This window comes from Pseudorasbora parva, chromosome 6 (genome assembly GCF_024679245.1).
Source record: "Pseudorasbora parva isolate DD20220531a chromosome 6, ASM2467924v1, whole genome shotgun sequence".
Taxonomy (NCBI): domain Eukaryota; kingdom Metazoa; phylum Chordata; class Actinopteri; order Cypriniformes; family Gobionidae; genus Pseudorasbora; species Pseudorasbora parva.
In genome coordinates, this window is record NC_090177.1 from 35,971,119 (window position 1) to 35,989,164 (window position 18,046).

At 39.3% G+C, this 18,046-nt stretch overlaps 1 protein-coding gene across 7 annotated transcripts in view; it reads left to right on the plus strand.

The window, feature by feature from the left end:
• LOC137078947 (utrophin-like) overlaps window positions 1–18,046 on the plus strand; it is a 303,830-nt gene that overhangs the window by 216,158 nt on the left and 69,626 nt on the right. For all 7 annotated transcript variants that reach the window (XM_067446798.1, XM_067446802.1, XM_067446800.1 and 4 more), the window contains 4 exons: window positions 673–819; window positions 1,861–1,939; window positions 5,578–5,638; window positions 15,831–15,892. In XM_067446798.1, coding sequence (XP_067302899.1) covers window positions 673–819; window positions 1,861–1,939; window positions 5,578–5,638; window positions 15,831–15,892 — 349 coding nt within the window. The remainder of the gene's footprint in view (window positions 1–672; window positions 820–1,860; window positions 1,940–5,577; window positions 5,639–15,830; window positions 15,893–18,046) is intronic.

An 18,046-nucleotide genomic window follows, 5' to 3' on the forward strand; every position in this document is an offset into this window, starting at 1 on the left:
CCATCTTTTTAGCGGTCTCGGTCCGCTTGTTTGGTGCGCACCAGGGTTCGGATGGCAGCGTTCACATATGTTCAAATGAACCACACTAACCGAGCAACCGCACCAAGGTTCGTTTTAATCGAACCAAACATGACAAGTGTGAACGCACCCTACAATTTTAGTCAAGTCGTTGTAATTCTGTCATCAGTTACTCAGCCTCAATGTCTGTCTGTCTTCTGTGGAGTGTTAAAGATCATGTTTATCTGGATGCTTCTCTATACAATAACAATACAATGAATTGGGAGTCGTCAGGCTCCAAAAATGGCAAAAAGCTAAGTATTACAAATGACGTGTTCTTTTTGGAGCTTGACAGGGGCTCTTTTTTACCCCCATTGTGTGGAAAAGTGCCATGTGAACATCCAGTTTAACATTTTCCATGGAAGAAACATAATCTTTTTGGTTCGGAAGAGCACAACGGGTGGATAAATGGTGACTGTTCCTTTTAGGATTATTCTAGTCAATCATCTTCCTGCCTAAAGCTATTTTTATAGTTTTACCCTACATGACGCTGTTGCACTTCTCACACATTGTATGAGTCATTTCCAAAGGCTCCGGCTGATGATTTATTTAAATTGGTGTTTGGGTGATATGTAGAGATAAAGATGGTAATGGGATTATTTCTGTGTGTTCCAGGCGTTCCGTGAGGAGATTGCTCCTCTGAAACAGGATGTTCGAGCTGTGAATGATCTGGCAGGTCAGCTGACCCCACTGGACGTCCAGATGTCCTCCACCACCAACCGCCAGCTAGACAACCTCAACATGCGCTGGAAACTACTGCAGGTCCTCTGCCCACTCCTGTCCCTTTCCTTTTCCTTTACAGTTCTTTTACTCATCCCTCTAATTTTCCTTTCCTCTTCCTATTCTTTTCTTGCATGTCCTCTGCATACTCCTTTCATTTCTTTTTCAACCTTTCTTTCTCTTCTTGTTCTTTTCATGCAAGTCCTCTGCATGCTCCTATCCTTTTTTTCTTGTTTCTTATTTCATTTACTATTCCTTCATGCAAGCCCTTTGGATGCTCAGATCCTTTTTCCTATTTCCTGTTTCCTTTCCTTTCCTCTTCATTTCCCGTTCGCTTCCTTTCATCTTCCTCTTCCTTCGTTCATGTACTTTGCACAGTCCTATCCTTCTTTCCTTTCATTTCCTTTCCTTTCCCATTCTTCTTCCATTCTTCCTCTTCCTGATCGTATGCAGGCAAGTCCTCTACATGTTCCTAAACTTGTCCTGTTTCCTATTTCCTTTCCTCTTCTTTTCCTTTTCTGTCTTGTCCTTTCATACAGGTCAATCCTTTCATTTATTTCATACAGGTTCTCTGCATACTCGTATTTCATTTTCTCCTTTCCTTTCCTTTCCTTTCCTTTCCTTTCCTTTCCTTTCCTTTCCTTTCCTTTCCTTTCCTTTCCTTTCATTTCATTTCATTTCATTTCATTTCCTTTCCTTTCATTTCATTTCCTTTCCCGTCCCATTTTCCTTTCCTTTCCCTTCCCATTTCCCTTTCCTTTCCCAATTTCCTTTCCCAATTTCATTTCCCAATTTCCTTTCTTTTCCCATTTTCATTTCCTTTCCCAATTTCCTTTCTTTTCCCAATTTCCTTTCCTTTCCTTTCCCAATTTCCTTTCTTTTCCCAATTTCCTTTCCTTTCCTTTCCTGTCCTGTCCTGTCCTGTCTTGTCCTTTCCTTTCCTTTCCTTTCCTTTCCTTTCCTTTCCTTTCCTTTCCTTTCCTTTCCTTTCCTTTCCTTTCCTTTGATGCATTTTTTTCAGCTTGTTTGTGATATTCCATTTAGCAACCAACTTTTGTTTTCTCTCTCTTTCTCTGTCTCCAGGCGGCTGTAGAGGACAGGTTAAAGCTCTTACGGGAAGCACACAGGGATTTTGGACCTTCCTCTCAACACTTCTTATCCAGTGAGTCACTAACCCACATTAAAACAGCAAAAAAAAAACACGTAAATAAACTCACACAATCATGTCAACGTTACGTGGGTTGCTATTCTTCAACTCTTCCTAAAACAGAGGTGTAAAGAGTACCTGAACACCATACTTGAGTTGAAGTACAGATTCCTTACAGTGAAAATGATTCCATTACAAGTTACAAGTCATCAATTCCAACACAACTTGAGTAAAAGTCTTTGAGTATAGGCTCAACGATGCCCTAGTCCTCAACACCTTAGAGACGCACCAGTGAAAATAAGAAACAATTGATTTGTAAGATGAGAAATCATGTTTATTTTCTAAAATCTAAATTAAAACTGAACACCTCAATATTGCAATAAATCAAGGTAGACAGAACAGCCTCTTAAACGTCTACAAACTCTCATCACAGTTAAGCTCAAGTGCACAAAAAGGCCATAAGTAACCAATATCCTTCAAAAAGGTATTGTCAATATAGCGGATAAATAAAATAATGTTAAGTAAAATGAAATAGTCAAAGCCTTCTCACATGTGCTGGTTTCAGCCTCATCACCGGCTGCAGTCATGTCCTCATCTTGTAAACCAAACCCTGCGATTCATCAACTGTCTGCTAATTAGTGATGTGTCGTTCATGAACGATTCGTTCATTTTGAATGAATCTTTATTATGACTCGGGACTACCGAGTTGTCTCAGAGAGTGATTCGTTCATTTTGTGTTGACCGCGCATGCGCATTACGCAACATATGGCCTCTGAATCAGCTCTGAATCTCCGAATGATCAGTTCTTACGAGTCTTTCGGGTTTGAGTCTTTCGTTCTTCCTGTTAGTCCCATAGAGTATATGCTGTCAGTAACGGAAACAGAAAAGATTAGTTCTTTTGAGTCTCAAGTTTGAGTCTCTTGTTCTTGCTGTCAGTCCCATGCTGTGTGTGTGTGTGTGTGTGTGTGTGTGTGTGTGTGTGTGTGTGTGTGTGTGTGTGTGTGTGTGTGTGTGTGTGTGTGTGGTGTGTGTGTGGTGTGTTTGTGGTGTGTGTGTGTGTGTGTGTGTGTGTGTGTGTGTGTGTGTGTGTGTGTGTGTGTGTGTGTGTGTGTGTGTGTGTGTGTGTATACACACACACACAGTTGATTCAAAATTAGTCTAATTGCATTTGTGATGTTAGACTTAAATAGTCAATATATTTCCCATATTTGTATATGTCTGATATTAACTGAGAATAATATAAAAAATAAATTAAATAACTACGTGCTTTTTACTAAAAAGGTTGTGAACTAGTGTTCAATACGGTGACAAGTCACGTGACAAAAGAACGAACGACTCAAACCCGAGACTCGATCAAAAAAACTAATCTTTTCTGTTTCCGTTATTGACAGCATAGACTCTATGGGACTAACAGGAAGAACGAAAGACTCAAACCCGAAAGACTCGTAAGAACTAATCTATAATTACTATAATAACTATAATTTTTGTTTCCGGACCTGTGTCACGCACGGTCCGGGCGGCCCAGCCCCCAGATCTGATCAGAGTCAGACACAGACGAGTCGACAGCTAACGTCTCGAGAAGCTCGAAGACACGAGAGGCGGAGAACAAACGTGATAAATATGAAATTGCAAGAGAAAGAATGTTTTGGATCAGGAGGTGAGGTGAACTAACAGAGTTAGACTGCAATAGCCTGACCCAACAACTAATCAATTAATTAAACATTTCAGTTTCTTATAATTTGGCTTTGGTTGCAGTACCCTATAGTTTATTTTTATGTAGTTTTAAAATGTAATCAACATTTTCATAAGTACCAGATGTGTTGGGCTATTTAACATGTCATTTTGGTGAAATTAACTAAATGACTCGAAAAAAGATTCGTTCATTTTGCTAAACGAGACTCAAAGATCCGAGTCAGTAAAATGATCCGAACTTCCCACTACTACTGCTAATGCACTCGCATTTACGTAAAGTAGCCGTTGACATGTATGGGTAAGTAAAAGCAAAAAAAGCACAAGATACAGTACCTTCAATGCCTTTAGGTGGCGATGTTGCTTCTTTGTAGCAGAAACAAACTGCTGCAGAAAAAGTTAGGTGCCATGCAAAATGTAATCTGTAACTGCATTACTCAACACTTAATGTATTGGAGAAAAGAGTACATTTTCTTGTTTTAACAAGTTGTCAAGTAGGGAGTAGAAGTTGCTAATATCTTTGATGCTCAGTACAACTACAAAGTAGCCAAAAAGACAGTTAAGTACAGTAACTAATTACATTTACTCAAATACTTCACACCACTGCTAAAAGTTAGTGGTGCTTGCATTGCTGGGTGTCTCCTGATACAAAGCTTAATGCTAAATCGCTGAAGTAACCCTTTAAACTAGTGAAGAAGCCAAATGGGAATGCCATAATCCAAAACAAACTCTGGCAGCCCATTTTGTATGTATTTTCAGATGTTGTTGCTTATAATGTTTGTAATTTTATCAAGCCCCTAAATTTAATAATCATTCCACACCATGAATGATACTTCAAATCTTGGGGCTTGTTGAAGGAAAGTCTGATGCTACTTGAAGATGTGAAAAGTCCCATAGGTTCCTTATCAGTAGTTTGTTATTTCTTCCTTCTCTGTTTTGGTCTCTCTTTTTTTTTAAAGCAATTTTTTTAATTGTTACTACTTTTTTTGAATATTCATTGTTCATACAATATTCACAATGTAATCACGTGTAGGATGTTAATATAATGAGTGTCGTTGTCGCAGACATTTTCCAATTCACTCTTATTGAAGGGGACAAAACTAATTAAAATTAATTTGATTCTAATTGACACAATTTTACACTTGCGCACAAACAATGACTGTCAGCCATGAAAAATGCAGCAGCCAGCGTCAGATACAGTGGAAAATCAGACATCACAGTCCACACAAACGCACTCAGCTGAGGCGAAGCTTTTGTGTTTAATAATTCAGAGGTTAATTGTCCGCTATTTTCTGTTTCAGTGGACTGTCAAGAGCAGACATTAACACACACACACACACACACACACTAGTTTTAGTGTAGCAGTTTTAATGTTTTCTTTAATTGGCTTTGAAATGTGCCAGTTAAATTTAAATGAAAACGACACGATGTAATGATAACTACATAAAAACAAAATTCTCTCTCACACCGACACCATGCCACCAAGAAAGGACTCGTCAAACCTTTTTCTCCCCTTTTTTTCCCCGAAAGGTTGGTGGCAAATTCTTTCTTTGAACGTGGTGTTACAACATCTGCCTTGCCCCTTTCTGTCCAATCGTGTCCTCTCGCATCCCTTTCCCATGACTGCGCTGAGAGTTGCTCTGCAGCTTGATCCGTAGAGTTCAGTGTATTGGGCAATGCTGATGCGATTCCAACTTGAGTTTGCCTTTGAAGTTGTATCATCCTGTATCCCAAGCCATTAGCTTCAAAAGCAGTTGTGTACTGTAAATTCTGCTGAGAGAGTAGATGTGTAGTATACATCAAGTGTGTACCTCTGGAACGATGCTTTAGTGTCGGGAGAAATTAAAAGAGTGCGAGTCCGCTGATATGAGAGAGATGTTCTTAATTAATGCTTCATTTCCCAACACCATCATGATCAGACCCCTGATCTCCACTCTAATCAGTCTTTTATTATGTGTCCGCAGCTTCAGTGCAGTTGCCCTGGCAGAGAGCAGTGTCCCAGAATAAAGTGCCCTACTACATCAAGTAAGTGCTCTCTCAGACGGACACACACATCTGTTTCCGTGTGGACTGCTTTCACTTTAGAGCTGTTGGAGCAGAACCGACTCTATTTGACACCAGGGTTTGTCACGTTTTGTGGGAAATCTGCTTTCTGAACTTAGTCCCACGCCAGTGAAGTATTGATGTACGGCTCATGTGGAGTCCATTGCGTTCCCTATTGACTTTAGCAAAGTTCGGCATAACTTTTAGAAGTAAATCATTGTTGTGTATTACTGTAAGACAAGGACAGATGCACTGCCATTCAAAAGTTTGGGGTCGGAAAGATGTTTTTGAAAGAAGTCTCAACAAGACTGCATTTATTTGATTATAAATACAGTACAAAATGTTTTTTGATATTGTAAAATCAAATTTAATTCCTATGATCAAAGCTGAATTTGCAGCATAATTACTCCAGTTTTCATTGTAACATTGTGCTGCTATTGTATTTTTTTTGAAACATTTTTGAATATAAAGTTAATCAAAACAACACCATTTATTTGAAATGGAAAGCAACAGAAATTGTTCAGGAAAAATTGCAGTTTTTCTCTCTTCTCGATGAATCAGTGTAAACAATTGAACTTTTTTATTATTGATTTTACTCGCTCTGACTGATAGATCTGACGCTTACGCGCAAAGACGCCTTATATATGCACATATACACAGAATTACAGTATTTCATAATATCTGTCTTGGCGAGTTTTCACGCAAACATTTTCTGTTATGTCTTAATTGAACGTTTGGTTAACTGTTAAGGAAAAATATCTGATGTGCGACATTATATTAGATCCGTGCGGAGGTCTTACGGGTGTGGAACGACATTAGGGCGAGTCATTAATGACATCAAATTTTGGGTGAACTAACCCTTTAATGTTAATCAAACAATTGTGGTATCATGGCTGAAAAAAGTTGAATATACATTTTCCTATAGATCGGTATTTTGATTTGGTGTTTGTTAAATTTGATGTTATTATCATGGATTTTAAGGTATGGCTTTCTAGGACCTTCAGAAAACTTTTAACTCAAATTTTCTCAAAAATGGCTTTGCTAACTCGAAAATAACAACAACTCATTTTTGAAAATTTGCTCATTGTGACTGATTTTGCAAGCATGGGGCACAAATAAGAATTATTATTTTTGATTGTATTTCTTTTTATCATATAATTAAATATATGTACTATATATACTGACATTATACATATATCTGATTTAGGACCCCGGGGTCTCAGTGGAGATCAGGTTTTTCACTGTAACTTACATTTGTCATTTAAAAACAAGTCAAATCCAAGCCACCATGGCAAGCCGGATTTGTTCAGTAAATGCATGCGTGATCTCACAACGTCTCTGCAGATTATAGGCAGTTCCCTCAGTCACAGCTCTTTTGCCAGAATACATTGTCCCTTCAAGTGCCCATCAAGCCCCGAGAGACATTGTTGGAGAAAGACAGAGACAGGGGTTGTTGCATACAGCAGCATCCTGACAATGGGGCCGGCTTGGAAACCATCCAGTAATAGAGGAGGATGAATGGCACATGAATTAAGACGGGAAAAATAATAGTGACCGAGAGAAGGGTAATACACTTTATGAAAATTTGCCATCGTACAGTCATGCTCAAAAATCTACTCACCTCCAGCAGAATCTGCAAAATGTGAATTATTTTATCAAAATAACTGGGATCATACAAAATGCATGTTATTTTTTGATTTATCCGTCCTGAATAAGATATTTAAAAAATGGCTCTTAATGCGTCATGTTTCCTTCTGGAGCGTCACTGAATGTTTGAACCGGAAAAGACTCAAGAGAAACCATCACAAAACACTCACACGGCGTGGATCATCAGTGAACGACACACAGTAATGAGAATCAAGGGTTCATAAGCTTTTGAACAGGCTCATTTTTTATAAATTCAGCTCTTTTTTTTGTCTAGTGGGCTATATGTAAACATCTTTTATGTAAAATATCTTATTCAGGACAGTGCTACATAAGAAAATAACATGCATTTTGTATGATCCCTCTTATTTTGTTGAAATTATTCACAATTTGCAGATTCCGCAAGGGGTGTGTAAACGTTTGAGCATGACTGTATATGTTGACCATTCAAATGCACAGTAACTGCAGTTCTTAGGCACTAATCTGTGCTGCTGAATTGTGCCGAACAGATTGTCCCATGTCATCCAGATCAGCAGTGCGATATGTTTTAACCCTGGAGTTTTGTAGTGGAGAAAAGGAGATGAAAGGGGCCTGCGAAAGAAGTAAAAGCAGACGACAGCAGCGTTGTGTGTGTGGGCCGGCAGGTGTGCTGTGAGGAATGGCCGGTGGCTGAACTTCTGGCTCTGACAGCCCGCATATGGCTGTGCATATATGAATACACTAGAGATCCTTTTTTTTCCCTTCATCGTTTCATTTCCTGTGGGAATCTCTCTTGCGTTTCCACAAAACCTGCTCAAAGCTCTCCGTGCCCTTACATCTAGAGCGGTGCTCTCCAGAACAAACGTTTGCTTCTCGTACAATGTGTCCTCTCGGCTCATTGATCTTCCTGTTCTGAGGCAAGGGGAATTAGCAAAGCGTGTTGGCCTTCCTAATTAAAAGTCGCTGACTCTCTGCATCTGGTAATTGTGAGGGAAAGCCCTGACCCCTCTGAAGTCAAAGCTCATTGTGCAGGGCGATCTAGAAGGAGCTTGTTGGCCATGGCAGACTGATATGTCTGTGTAATAAGAGAATTGCAGCAAAATAAATGGCCATTCTCAGTGGCATGTTTGTTGGTTTTTTAGCATTGGGTTATCTTCAGGGCTTGACATTACATTTTTTGCTGACAAGCCACTGTGGCTAGTGGTTTTCCAAAGTTACTGGCCACTCAGCATAATCACTGGCCAAAATGTTGTTGTTAGGAAATTTGTTGTTGGCTATATGTAAATGACCACCCAAATCACATCTACATGAAATATATAACATGACAAGCCATCAAATAGGCCTATTTATCTCAGATTGTGCGTAAAGCTCCTTAATCTAGACTTAGAACTGATACTTATTATTGTTGTTTTTATAATTATTATTATTATTACCATTATTAATTATCATTATATAAGCCATAAATCATGCGGCTCACATGAGTGAAATACTGACTCTTCTCCACCGAAACACAAACTTTCTCTTACACACACCAGTTTTTACGCTGACTCGTGTAATCAAACATTAATTGTAGAGATCGAAGGGATGAAGTGTGTGTGTGTGTGTGTGTGTGTGTGTGTGTGTGTGTGTGTGTGTGTGTGTGTGTGTGTGTGTGTGTGTGTGTGTGTGTGTGTGTGTGTGTGTGTGTGTGTGTGTGTGTGTGTGTGTGTGTGTGTGTGTGTGTGTGTGTGTGTCTTGGAATGAGCTGAGGTTAGAGTATGTCGAGTGGAGATGATAATGGGTGCGTTTACATGTGCACTTTATTAAGCGATTATGCCTAATAAGCCGACAATGAACATGGTCATGTAAACGGGGTAACCCGTTTTCTTTTATCGGAGTAAGGTCATAAATGCCGTAAGCATAAACCGGTCAGGACAGGTAGTTTTTTAGGCTCTTACCTTGATTTCGCGCTGCATGTAAACACATTAACCTGCTTTCTGTCGGCTTATTGAAGTGCGCATGTGTGATAGGTAACAAAAATGCAGATTTAAATGCATCCAGACAGAGCAAGCTAGCTTTTTACATGAAATAAGGTCATATATCACAAACACAGACTCGTTTAAGACTCAGAAAATTGTAGAGATGTGTTCTTTTCTCATGCAGCAGAAGTCGAAGAGCTTCAGTCAAAACGCTGCATCTGTTACTTCATGAGGGATAATATGAGCCGTAAATCTCTCGCTGACACGGCGCACACTTTATTTAACATCACAACTGACGTAACATTTGAAAAACTCTTAAATCAGATACGGACATTATTTTTGACGTCACTACATGGAAATAACCTGGTTTATTAATAGTCATGTAAACGCGGTTTACTTGCATTGTCAGTTTACTGGTTTGCATGTAAACGGGGAAAACTGATTATTTCAATAAGCTGATTTTTTGAGTTATAAGCTTACTGTCTTACATGTCAGACCTGTGTAAAGAGTGACAGAGAGAGGCTAAAGTAAAGGAAGTGTGTTTTATCAACAACTTATTTTTGTTAGAAAAGCTTATTTCTGTAACTCTAAATACTGTTTTGTGAATATAATGAGTTGAGTAGTTCATGTTTATTCATCAGAATGTGTTCAGAGATGCGGTCCCTGGACTTCAGAGAGAGAGAGAGAGAGAGAGAGAGAGAGTGGTGGTGTGTGTGCGTGTGTGTGTGCGCTGAGATGAGAGAGCAGCAACTAATCCTGTAAGCAGCTCACCGCTCTGAATAAAACACAGCTCACATCCCTTACTGTAAATGTGTGCCTGCTGTGTTTACAGCAGAATATAACTAACCGTTATTATTTCTTAGTTTTTGTTTTCAGTGCTTTCCACATTTACACTACTTTGACATCAGTAAAACGTTTAGCATATTAAATTGCTCAAAAATTACAGTAAAGACACTTGTAATGTTAAAAAAGATATCTCTGCCAAATAAATGCTGTACTTTTGCTATTTTCTCTATTCATTCTGAAAATACATAAACCCTGAAATAATGTATCGCTGTTTTCACAGAAATATGAGGCACCACATCTGTTCCCAGCACTAATAATGAGCGTAAATGTTTATGGATCATCAAATGTTTTCTGAAGGATCATGTGTCTTTGAAGACTGGAGTAATGATGCTGAAAGTTCAGCTTTGATTCGCAGAAATAATTTACATTTTAAAATATTTTCAGTTTTTATCCCTCAGTTTTTAAATTGCCATAGTATTTCACTGTATTTCTACAGTTTTTTCTGGACTTTTAATCAGATAAATGCAGCCTCATTGCACATACGAGACTTCTTTCAAAAACGTGTCTCATTGACCCCAAACCTTTGAACAGTAATGTAAGTAGCCGTTGCAGCACTTGGTGGAAACGAGATGTATATCCCCTTACACACATGTACTGTAGTTATACTGTGGTACTTTGATGTACTTAAACCATGGAGATGCAGTGATTATACATGTGCCATGGTATTTACACAGTATTCCAAGGTTCGTCTTAGAGTACTATGGTATCATCAATTCAGAGAAGTTCAAGAAACTATATAGTTAGATTTATAGATTAACTAACAATGTACATTAAAACATATCCATAATCCAGAAAGTTTCTCATTAGTGTATTGCAATGATAGCTTAGCATCATGCTAACTGTTTAAAGGGTTAGTTCGTCCACACATAAAATTCTGTCTTTAATTCTTCACCTTCATGTTTTGTCAAACCCATAAAACCTTTGTTCATCTTCATAACACAAATGAAGATATTTTTATGAGATCAGAGAGCTTTCTGCCCCCACGTAGACGCCAATGCAAATTTGTCCAGTGTTCAGAAAGGTAGTAAAGACATTGTTAAAAAAAAGTCCAAATGATGATAATACTTTTCGTGCGCAAAAACAAACAAAATAATGATTTTTCGTGTTGACATGTGTAAACACTGCGGCTCACCATTGGCTATCTGTCAGCATCACACGCATGCATCGTGGTGCTCACGTGAGCAGCGTCGGCTAGTGGCAAGCTGCCGTTTTGCCGTAGGAACTCGAAAGCGCTGCATAGGAGAATGACACAGACGAGAAGATATTGTTGAATTAAGTCCTTATTTTTATTTCTTTTTGCGCACTTATAGTATTCTCGTCGCGTCATAACATTACGTTTGAACCACTGGAGTCGCATGGACTATTTTAACCATGTCTTTGCTACCTTTCTGACCATTGAATGTTAGAATTGCATTGCTTTCTATGGCGGGGTCAGAGAGATCTCAGATTTCATCAAAAATATCTTCATCTGTGTTCTGAAGATGAACGAAGCTCTTACAGGTTTGGAATGACATGAGGGTGAGGAATTAATGAAATATTAACACATTTTGGGTGAACTAACCTGTTAAGTGTTACCAAAGTCGATATGTGTGGTGTGCGTGATATGTGTGTGATGAGCAGTGTTGGGAGTAACGCATTACAAAAGTAATACATTACAGTAACTTATTACTTTTTGATGTAACGCAGTAGTGTAAGGCATTACTAATCAATTTTCAGTAATATTTTACTCGGTACATTTCCAGTAACGCTTGCGTTACCCCCCCCCCCCCCCCCACCTCCCAAAAAATACAATAAAACGAAAAAGGAAAAGGAAAAAAAAGGAGCGATACATTAACGCATGAAAAATGCAAGTTATTACCTGTTCGTGGTCATTCAATAGCCGCGTGTGGTGTCCAGGTTAGTAATTGAATACTAAATGACAGCTTCTGATATATTTTTGTATAGCGATTTACTTCATTTTCCTTCAACTCAATACTTCAATTCGTCTCCCTCTTGCTGGTGTACATTTGGATATTGTGTGACATAGTCCAGTGAAGGCGTACGTGTTTATTGCGGATCTTACAGAAGTGCCGCAGGCATGATTTCAGTCTCTGTGCTCGCGCTGGCCGGTGGAAAAGTGGCTAAAGAAGGTTTAAAGGCTCTGTCGTTTCAAAGAATAGCACAACGGCGAGCGCGTCGAAGAACGGACGAGAGACGAGGCGCGCGCTGCAGAGCCAAACTATAGGCCTATAAACAACACTTGGGTGAAGATGACAGAATAAGACTACTGCACACCGTGACACTGTCGTTTAGATTTTTTATAGTAATACAGTCATTTAGTTCAGTTAGAGAACAGACCGTTCAAATAAAAACGGAAGGTGTCTGCTGCATGATGTGAACTTGTGATCTTGAGCTGACAGATGATCGCGGAAGATTTCAAAGTGAAATGTAAAAGCGCCTATTAAAGTGGGTTTGTCATTGTGCTGTGTATTTCATTAAGAATAATAGGCTAATTTTAAACCGAAACTAAAATCTGCTTGGCCGCACAGAGCGCGCATTAACGAGCTGTCATTCACGGTGAGCGCGCACTGGCGCGTTTCAGTTCATATGGAAGCTTAACTTTTACAGGAATTCTTTGAAAGCACTCGCTTTGCATCCGCTCCCGTTATTAATGACCAAGCGGCAGTGCGCATGTTCCTTTCGGTTAGATAGAATAGTGATTTAAAAGCCCAGATACCGGTGATGTCATCACACTATGAATAACCGGTGGGAAAATGTCCCCACCATCACATCTCTACTGTACATTCGCGAGATGGATGCGTATTGCTTAGTTTATCAGAGATAAGGACAAGAACGTAGGCTAGTCAAATGCATGCAGTCAAATACAACCTTTTTCTAAAACCGAAATAACTATCTCGCAGATATGTTGCAACAATAAGAAAAGAACATATGCGCATATTGTCATAACTTAGTTTACACAGTTCTGTTGTGTCTATGAACAGAAGCTATTCCCAGTTATTGCCAGATAATCACTTTACCTCTAAAATAATATAACAGAGTTGGATCGTCATGATTTCTTGCATGGTCTTGAGCATTCACTTTTTTGCCAATTCTCTATTGTTAGCCTGGATGGCCCATGTCATTATTCTTCATCATATCGCCTTCTACATTTGAGAATGTTAAGAGCTACTTCTGAAGTTATTTTGGTGAAAGTAACTCAAAAGTAATACAGGAGTAATGTAACGCATTACAATTCTGAGACAGTAATATTGTAATGTAATGAATTACTTTTAAATAGCAGTAATAAGTAATCTATAATATATTACAGTTTGGAAGTAACTTGCACAACACTGGTGATGAGTGACCAATAAGTGTCTCAAATCAGTCTCTTGTAGGGTTCTATAACAGTTAGTATACCACAGTAACAGCTGTTTAGGCGTGAGGCATCTCACTGTAGTTTTGGGCAGTGGTGAAGCTGCTTATTTCACCCGTGTGCAGTAACCAGCTGAATTACTGTCCAAAGCTCAGCCCTCCAGACAGCCCTGTACACTGATCCTCGTGGCTGAAAATCAATTTATGTGACATAGCCATCATCCGCCATCACCTGGCTCCATGCATGCGTCAGGAAAGCTGAACCCTGATCGCCCATCAGGCTCTATTTAGAGCTGCACTTGTCCCAAGTGTTCTGTCTGCTGGGTCTGGCTGAGACAGACAGTCTGAGACCGCTTGAGCCGTTTGGTGAAGCCAGCGGAGCGGAGAAGACCTCTCATCAACCTGTGAATGAGATGATGAGATTCACTCAACACCTGCTGACAGCCTCTGTCCCAGCATCTGCCTCTCTCTGTCTGTCTCTCGTAAACAGGAACTCAGTGAGACACAGTCTTGTTTGCTCGGCAGTGTGTGAGAGAAGCAACTCTGGTGTTGAACTCAAGACTATAACAACATTATTCAGCATAAGCTTTTCAATTGTTGATTGTCAATTTATTTATTATTTTGTCAAAATACCCAAAAATCTAAATGTTCATAATTTACTCCCACCTCATGCCATCCAAGCACAAACAAATGTAGAAATATACACTACATTGCAACAAGTATCAGGACACCCTTTAAAATCACTTCCATGGCCACAGGAGGTCAGTGACTTCAAGCGTGGTACTGTGATTGGTCCATTGGTGAAATTTCCTCACTATAAATAAGTGGAAGCAATTGGGAACAACAGCAACTCAGCCACGAAGTGGTAGGCCACGTAAAATCACAGAGCGGGGTCAGCGCATGCTGAGGTGCACAGTGCGCAGAAATTGCCAAACTTTCTGCAGAGTCAAAAGCTACAGACCTCCAAACTTCATGTGGCCTTCAGATTAGCTCAAGAGCAGTGTGTAGAGAGCTTCATAGAATGGGTTTTCATGGCCGAGCAGCTCATTCAAGCCTGCACAGAGTCCTGACCTCAACCCGATAGATCACCTTTGGGATGAATTAGAGCGGAGACTGAGAGCCAGGCCTTCTCGTCCAACATCAGTGCCTGACCTCACAAATGCGCTTCTAGAAGAATGGTCAAAAAATCCCAATAAACACACTCCTAGACCTTGTGGTGTGGGCCAACTCCATATTAAACCCTACAGATTAAGAATGTCATTAAAGAGTTAGTTCACCCAAAAATGAAATTGATGTCATTAATGACTCACCCTAATGTCGTTCCTCACCCGTAAGGCCTCCGTTCATCTTCAGAACACAGTTTAAGATATTTTAGATTTAGTCTGAGAGTGTATCTAAGTGTATGCACACTATACTGTCCATGTCCAGAAAGGGAATAAAAACATAATCACAGTAGTCCATATGTGACATCAGTTAGTTAGTTAGAATCTCTTGAAGCATCGGAAATACATTTTGGTCCAAAAATAGCAAAAGACTATTTAGACTTTATTAAACTGATTACTACATCCATTCATGGTAGTCTATCTAATTTATTTCCACTTTTTGAATATTATCTTCATTTTTATTGAAAATAAATGCCTTTTCATTCTGATATGCGATGAAAGAGCGAATTGCGCAAAAGGATCCGAACTCTGTTCGATTTGCATCTACTTTTTGCAACACGTCTCATCTTCTGTAATTTTTGCGGATGTCATTGGGAGGAGTAAGTGTAAAGTGTTTTTTTACTTATATAGGCAGCCAACTTTTATTGAAAGCCAGCTGTGAGGTATTCCTTTAAGTTGAGAAAGAGGAGCAGTATTATTATTGAGACCTAGTGAACCTGACCAATTACAGATCACTTCTGATTGGCTAAATCCTGTTGATATCCGTGCTGATTGCCCTTCTACCCGTTGATTCGATTTGTACGCATGTGACAGACACAGAGAGAAGAAGTGAGCATGTAATGGCAGCTGTGTTAGTGAGGTCAGTGGACTGGACGCTTCTCCAGGGCTCTGGATGGATCTGTCTGGTCACATCTGACCTGAACCTAATGAAATAGATAGCACAAAAAAATCGAGTCTGCACCCCCCACCCCACACACACACACCCAGCCACAGCCAGAGCTGATTTAAGACACGTATACCTCTTCCTCCATTTCTGCTCTAGATTGTATCTCATCCCTTTGATTCTGCCGCTATTCTTCTTTAGTTCTATCTCATTCAGCTCAGTCGCTCACCCCCTCAAACCTTTTTTATGTCCAAGATAGCGTCTCTCACAAACACACACATAATAACAACAGACGGTGTAAGTTGTATGGGTGTCAGAGTCCAATTCTCCCTCCCTGTTCTCTTCTGCAGTCATCAGACTCAGACGACATGCTGGGACCATCCCAAGATGACCGAGCTGTATCATTCTCTTTGTAAGTAACACAAACACACACACACACACACACACACACACACACACACACACACACACACACACACACACACACACACACACACACACAGTCCAATAGGTCTGAGAGACTCACTGAGAGCAGCTCAACAAGTCTCACCAAAACACACAGATGAATAAATACTGGACAGTAAGTGTCCGCAGAGACCCACTGTCAGTGCAGGTGTGTGTCGGTGTTTTCTGTCTCTGTGAGGCAGGAAACCTCTAGAGTCCACACACACACACTTGAACACAAGGAGAGTTATTCTGAGAGGACACAATCATGACACCAAACCAGATGGGTCACTTTTGTGTTCGTAATGCATAAAATATAAGGAAATCGTTTTTTTTTTTTTTTTGTATTGTTTTTTATATACAGTAGTATATGTAAGGGGTAATCCACGGCTAGCCATGCATTAAAGGATTTTAATGCACCGCGTAGAGGCGAAGAACCGCCCGACGCGAAGCGGCCTCTAGGTTGTGCATTAAAATCATTTAATGCATGGCTAGCCGTGGATTATCCTGCTTATACCATGGTTATTTGCCAAGTTAAAAACAAGTTAAAGCTGTAACTGATGCTTTTTAAGAGACAGGTTAAAAAGACGGTTGTTCTTACGTCTCGTTAGTTCCAGCACACCATCGCTTTAAATAAAGTAGAGCCATCAAAATGTTTTTATATGAACAAATTAACACATTTATTTAAATGCATTATTACTAGAGACAGAGAACTGAAGGAGAAAGATCAGAGAGAGAGAGAGAGAGAGAGAGAGAGAGAGAGAGAGAGAGAGAGAGAGAGAGAGATGCGTTCACGATCTCTTGTCAGTCTGAAGATCCCCTCGTTGCTTAAGCATAGCAAACATAACTTAATGATTATTATATGGATTTATTAAAATTATTTATGAATGACAGGCAACACTGCAGTGACAAGGCAATCTTTATTTGAACGAATCATCATGCCCAGTGTGAAATAAACCCCCGTTTTTAACCACATAGGCTACTACACATTAGCCTACATTTAATGCATTAAATTAAGTAATAGGCTAATAAAACATAAAAAAATAAAACAAGTTGGAAATTTCGTTTTTGGTGATTGTTTTCGTGAAATTAGACATGGAGTTTTTCAGGTTTATTAGGCTTAGGTGAAATTATGTTTCGCTTGCTTGTTGAGGTTCTAACTTAGATCTCAGATGTCGCAATGTCAGTAGCCTATAGGGCTAATGGCTAATGTCAGTATGTCACGCAAAAATAAAGTTTTACAGTAACGGACGCGACTGTTAATGCCTTATTTGTAGTCGTAGTGACCCGATTTATTTCGTGTTTTTCCTAGAATAGGGGATGTAGGCTATTACAAAACATTCAGTGGTACATGCCAATCAAATACAGACGTGACACAAATAACATGTTTAAAAAATATATTACTGACATTTATGCCTTTTATTGACATCTAAAATACAACAAAATTAGGCTATTTATTTAGGATTTTGTGTCACGTCAGTATAGGTGCTCGAGTCTGTCAGTGTAGGGGTCACGACCATCATAGACTGTAAAAAACGCACTTCACACGGCGACATGTTCCGCAACTCGGTGTCATGCAAGTGTCGTCAGTGTCAGTCACGATAATGTCAGTGACATGACAATGAAGACCGCATGTGCCACTACGCGCATCATAGATATGTACATTATCTGTGCATGGTGACGTGCCATTGGCTTCTGTGTGTCACCTCATGTCTTATGTCACTTAATTTTGCCATAGATATGGAACGTTACATGTATAGACATATCTGTGGTTGATACTGCCAGCTGCCACTGTCACTCTGTTTGCAAGCGTAACTGTGTTACTATGGTTACCAGTGTTTATAGTGGCGGATTAATTTCGAACTGTAATCAATATGACTGGAACTACCTGTGCATTAAACGATTTTACTGCACACCTTCCAGCCAATCAGAATCAAGTATTAAAACAGACCATGGTATATATATATATACACACACACACACATACACACACACATTTTAACATCTTTTTTTTTAATTTATTCTTTTATATACAGTAATATATATATATATATATATATATATATATATATATATATATATATATATATATATATATATATATATATATATACACATACAT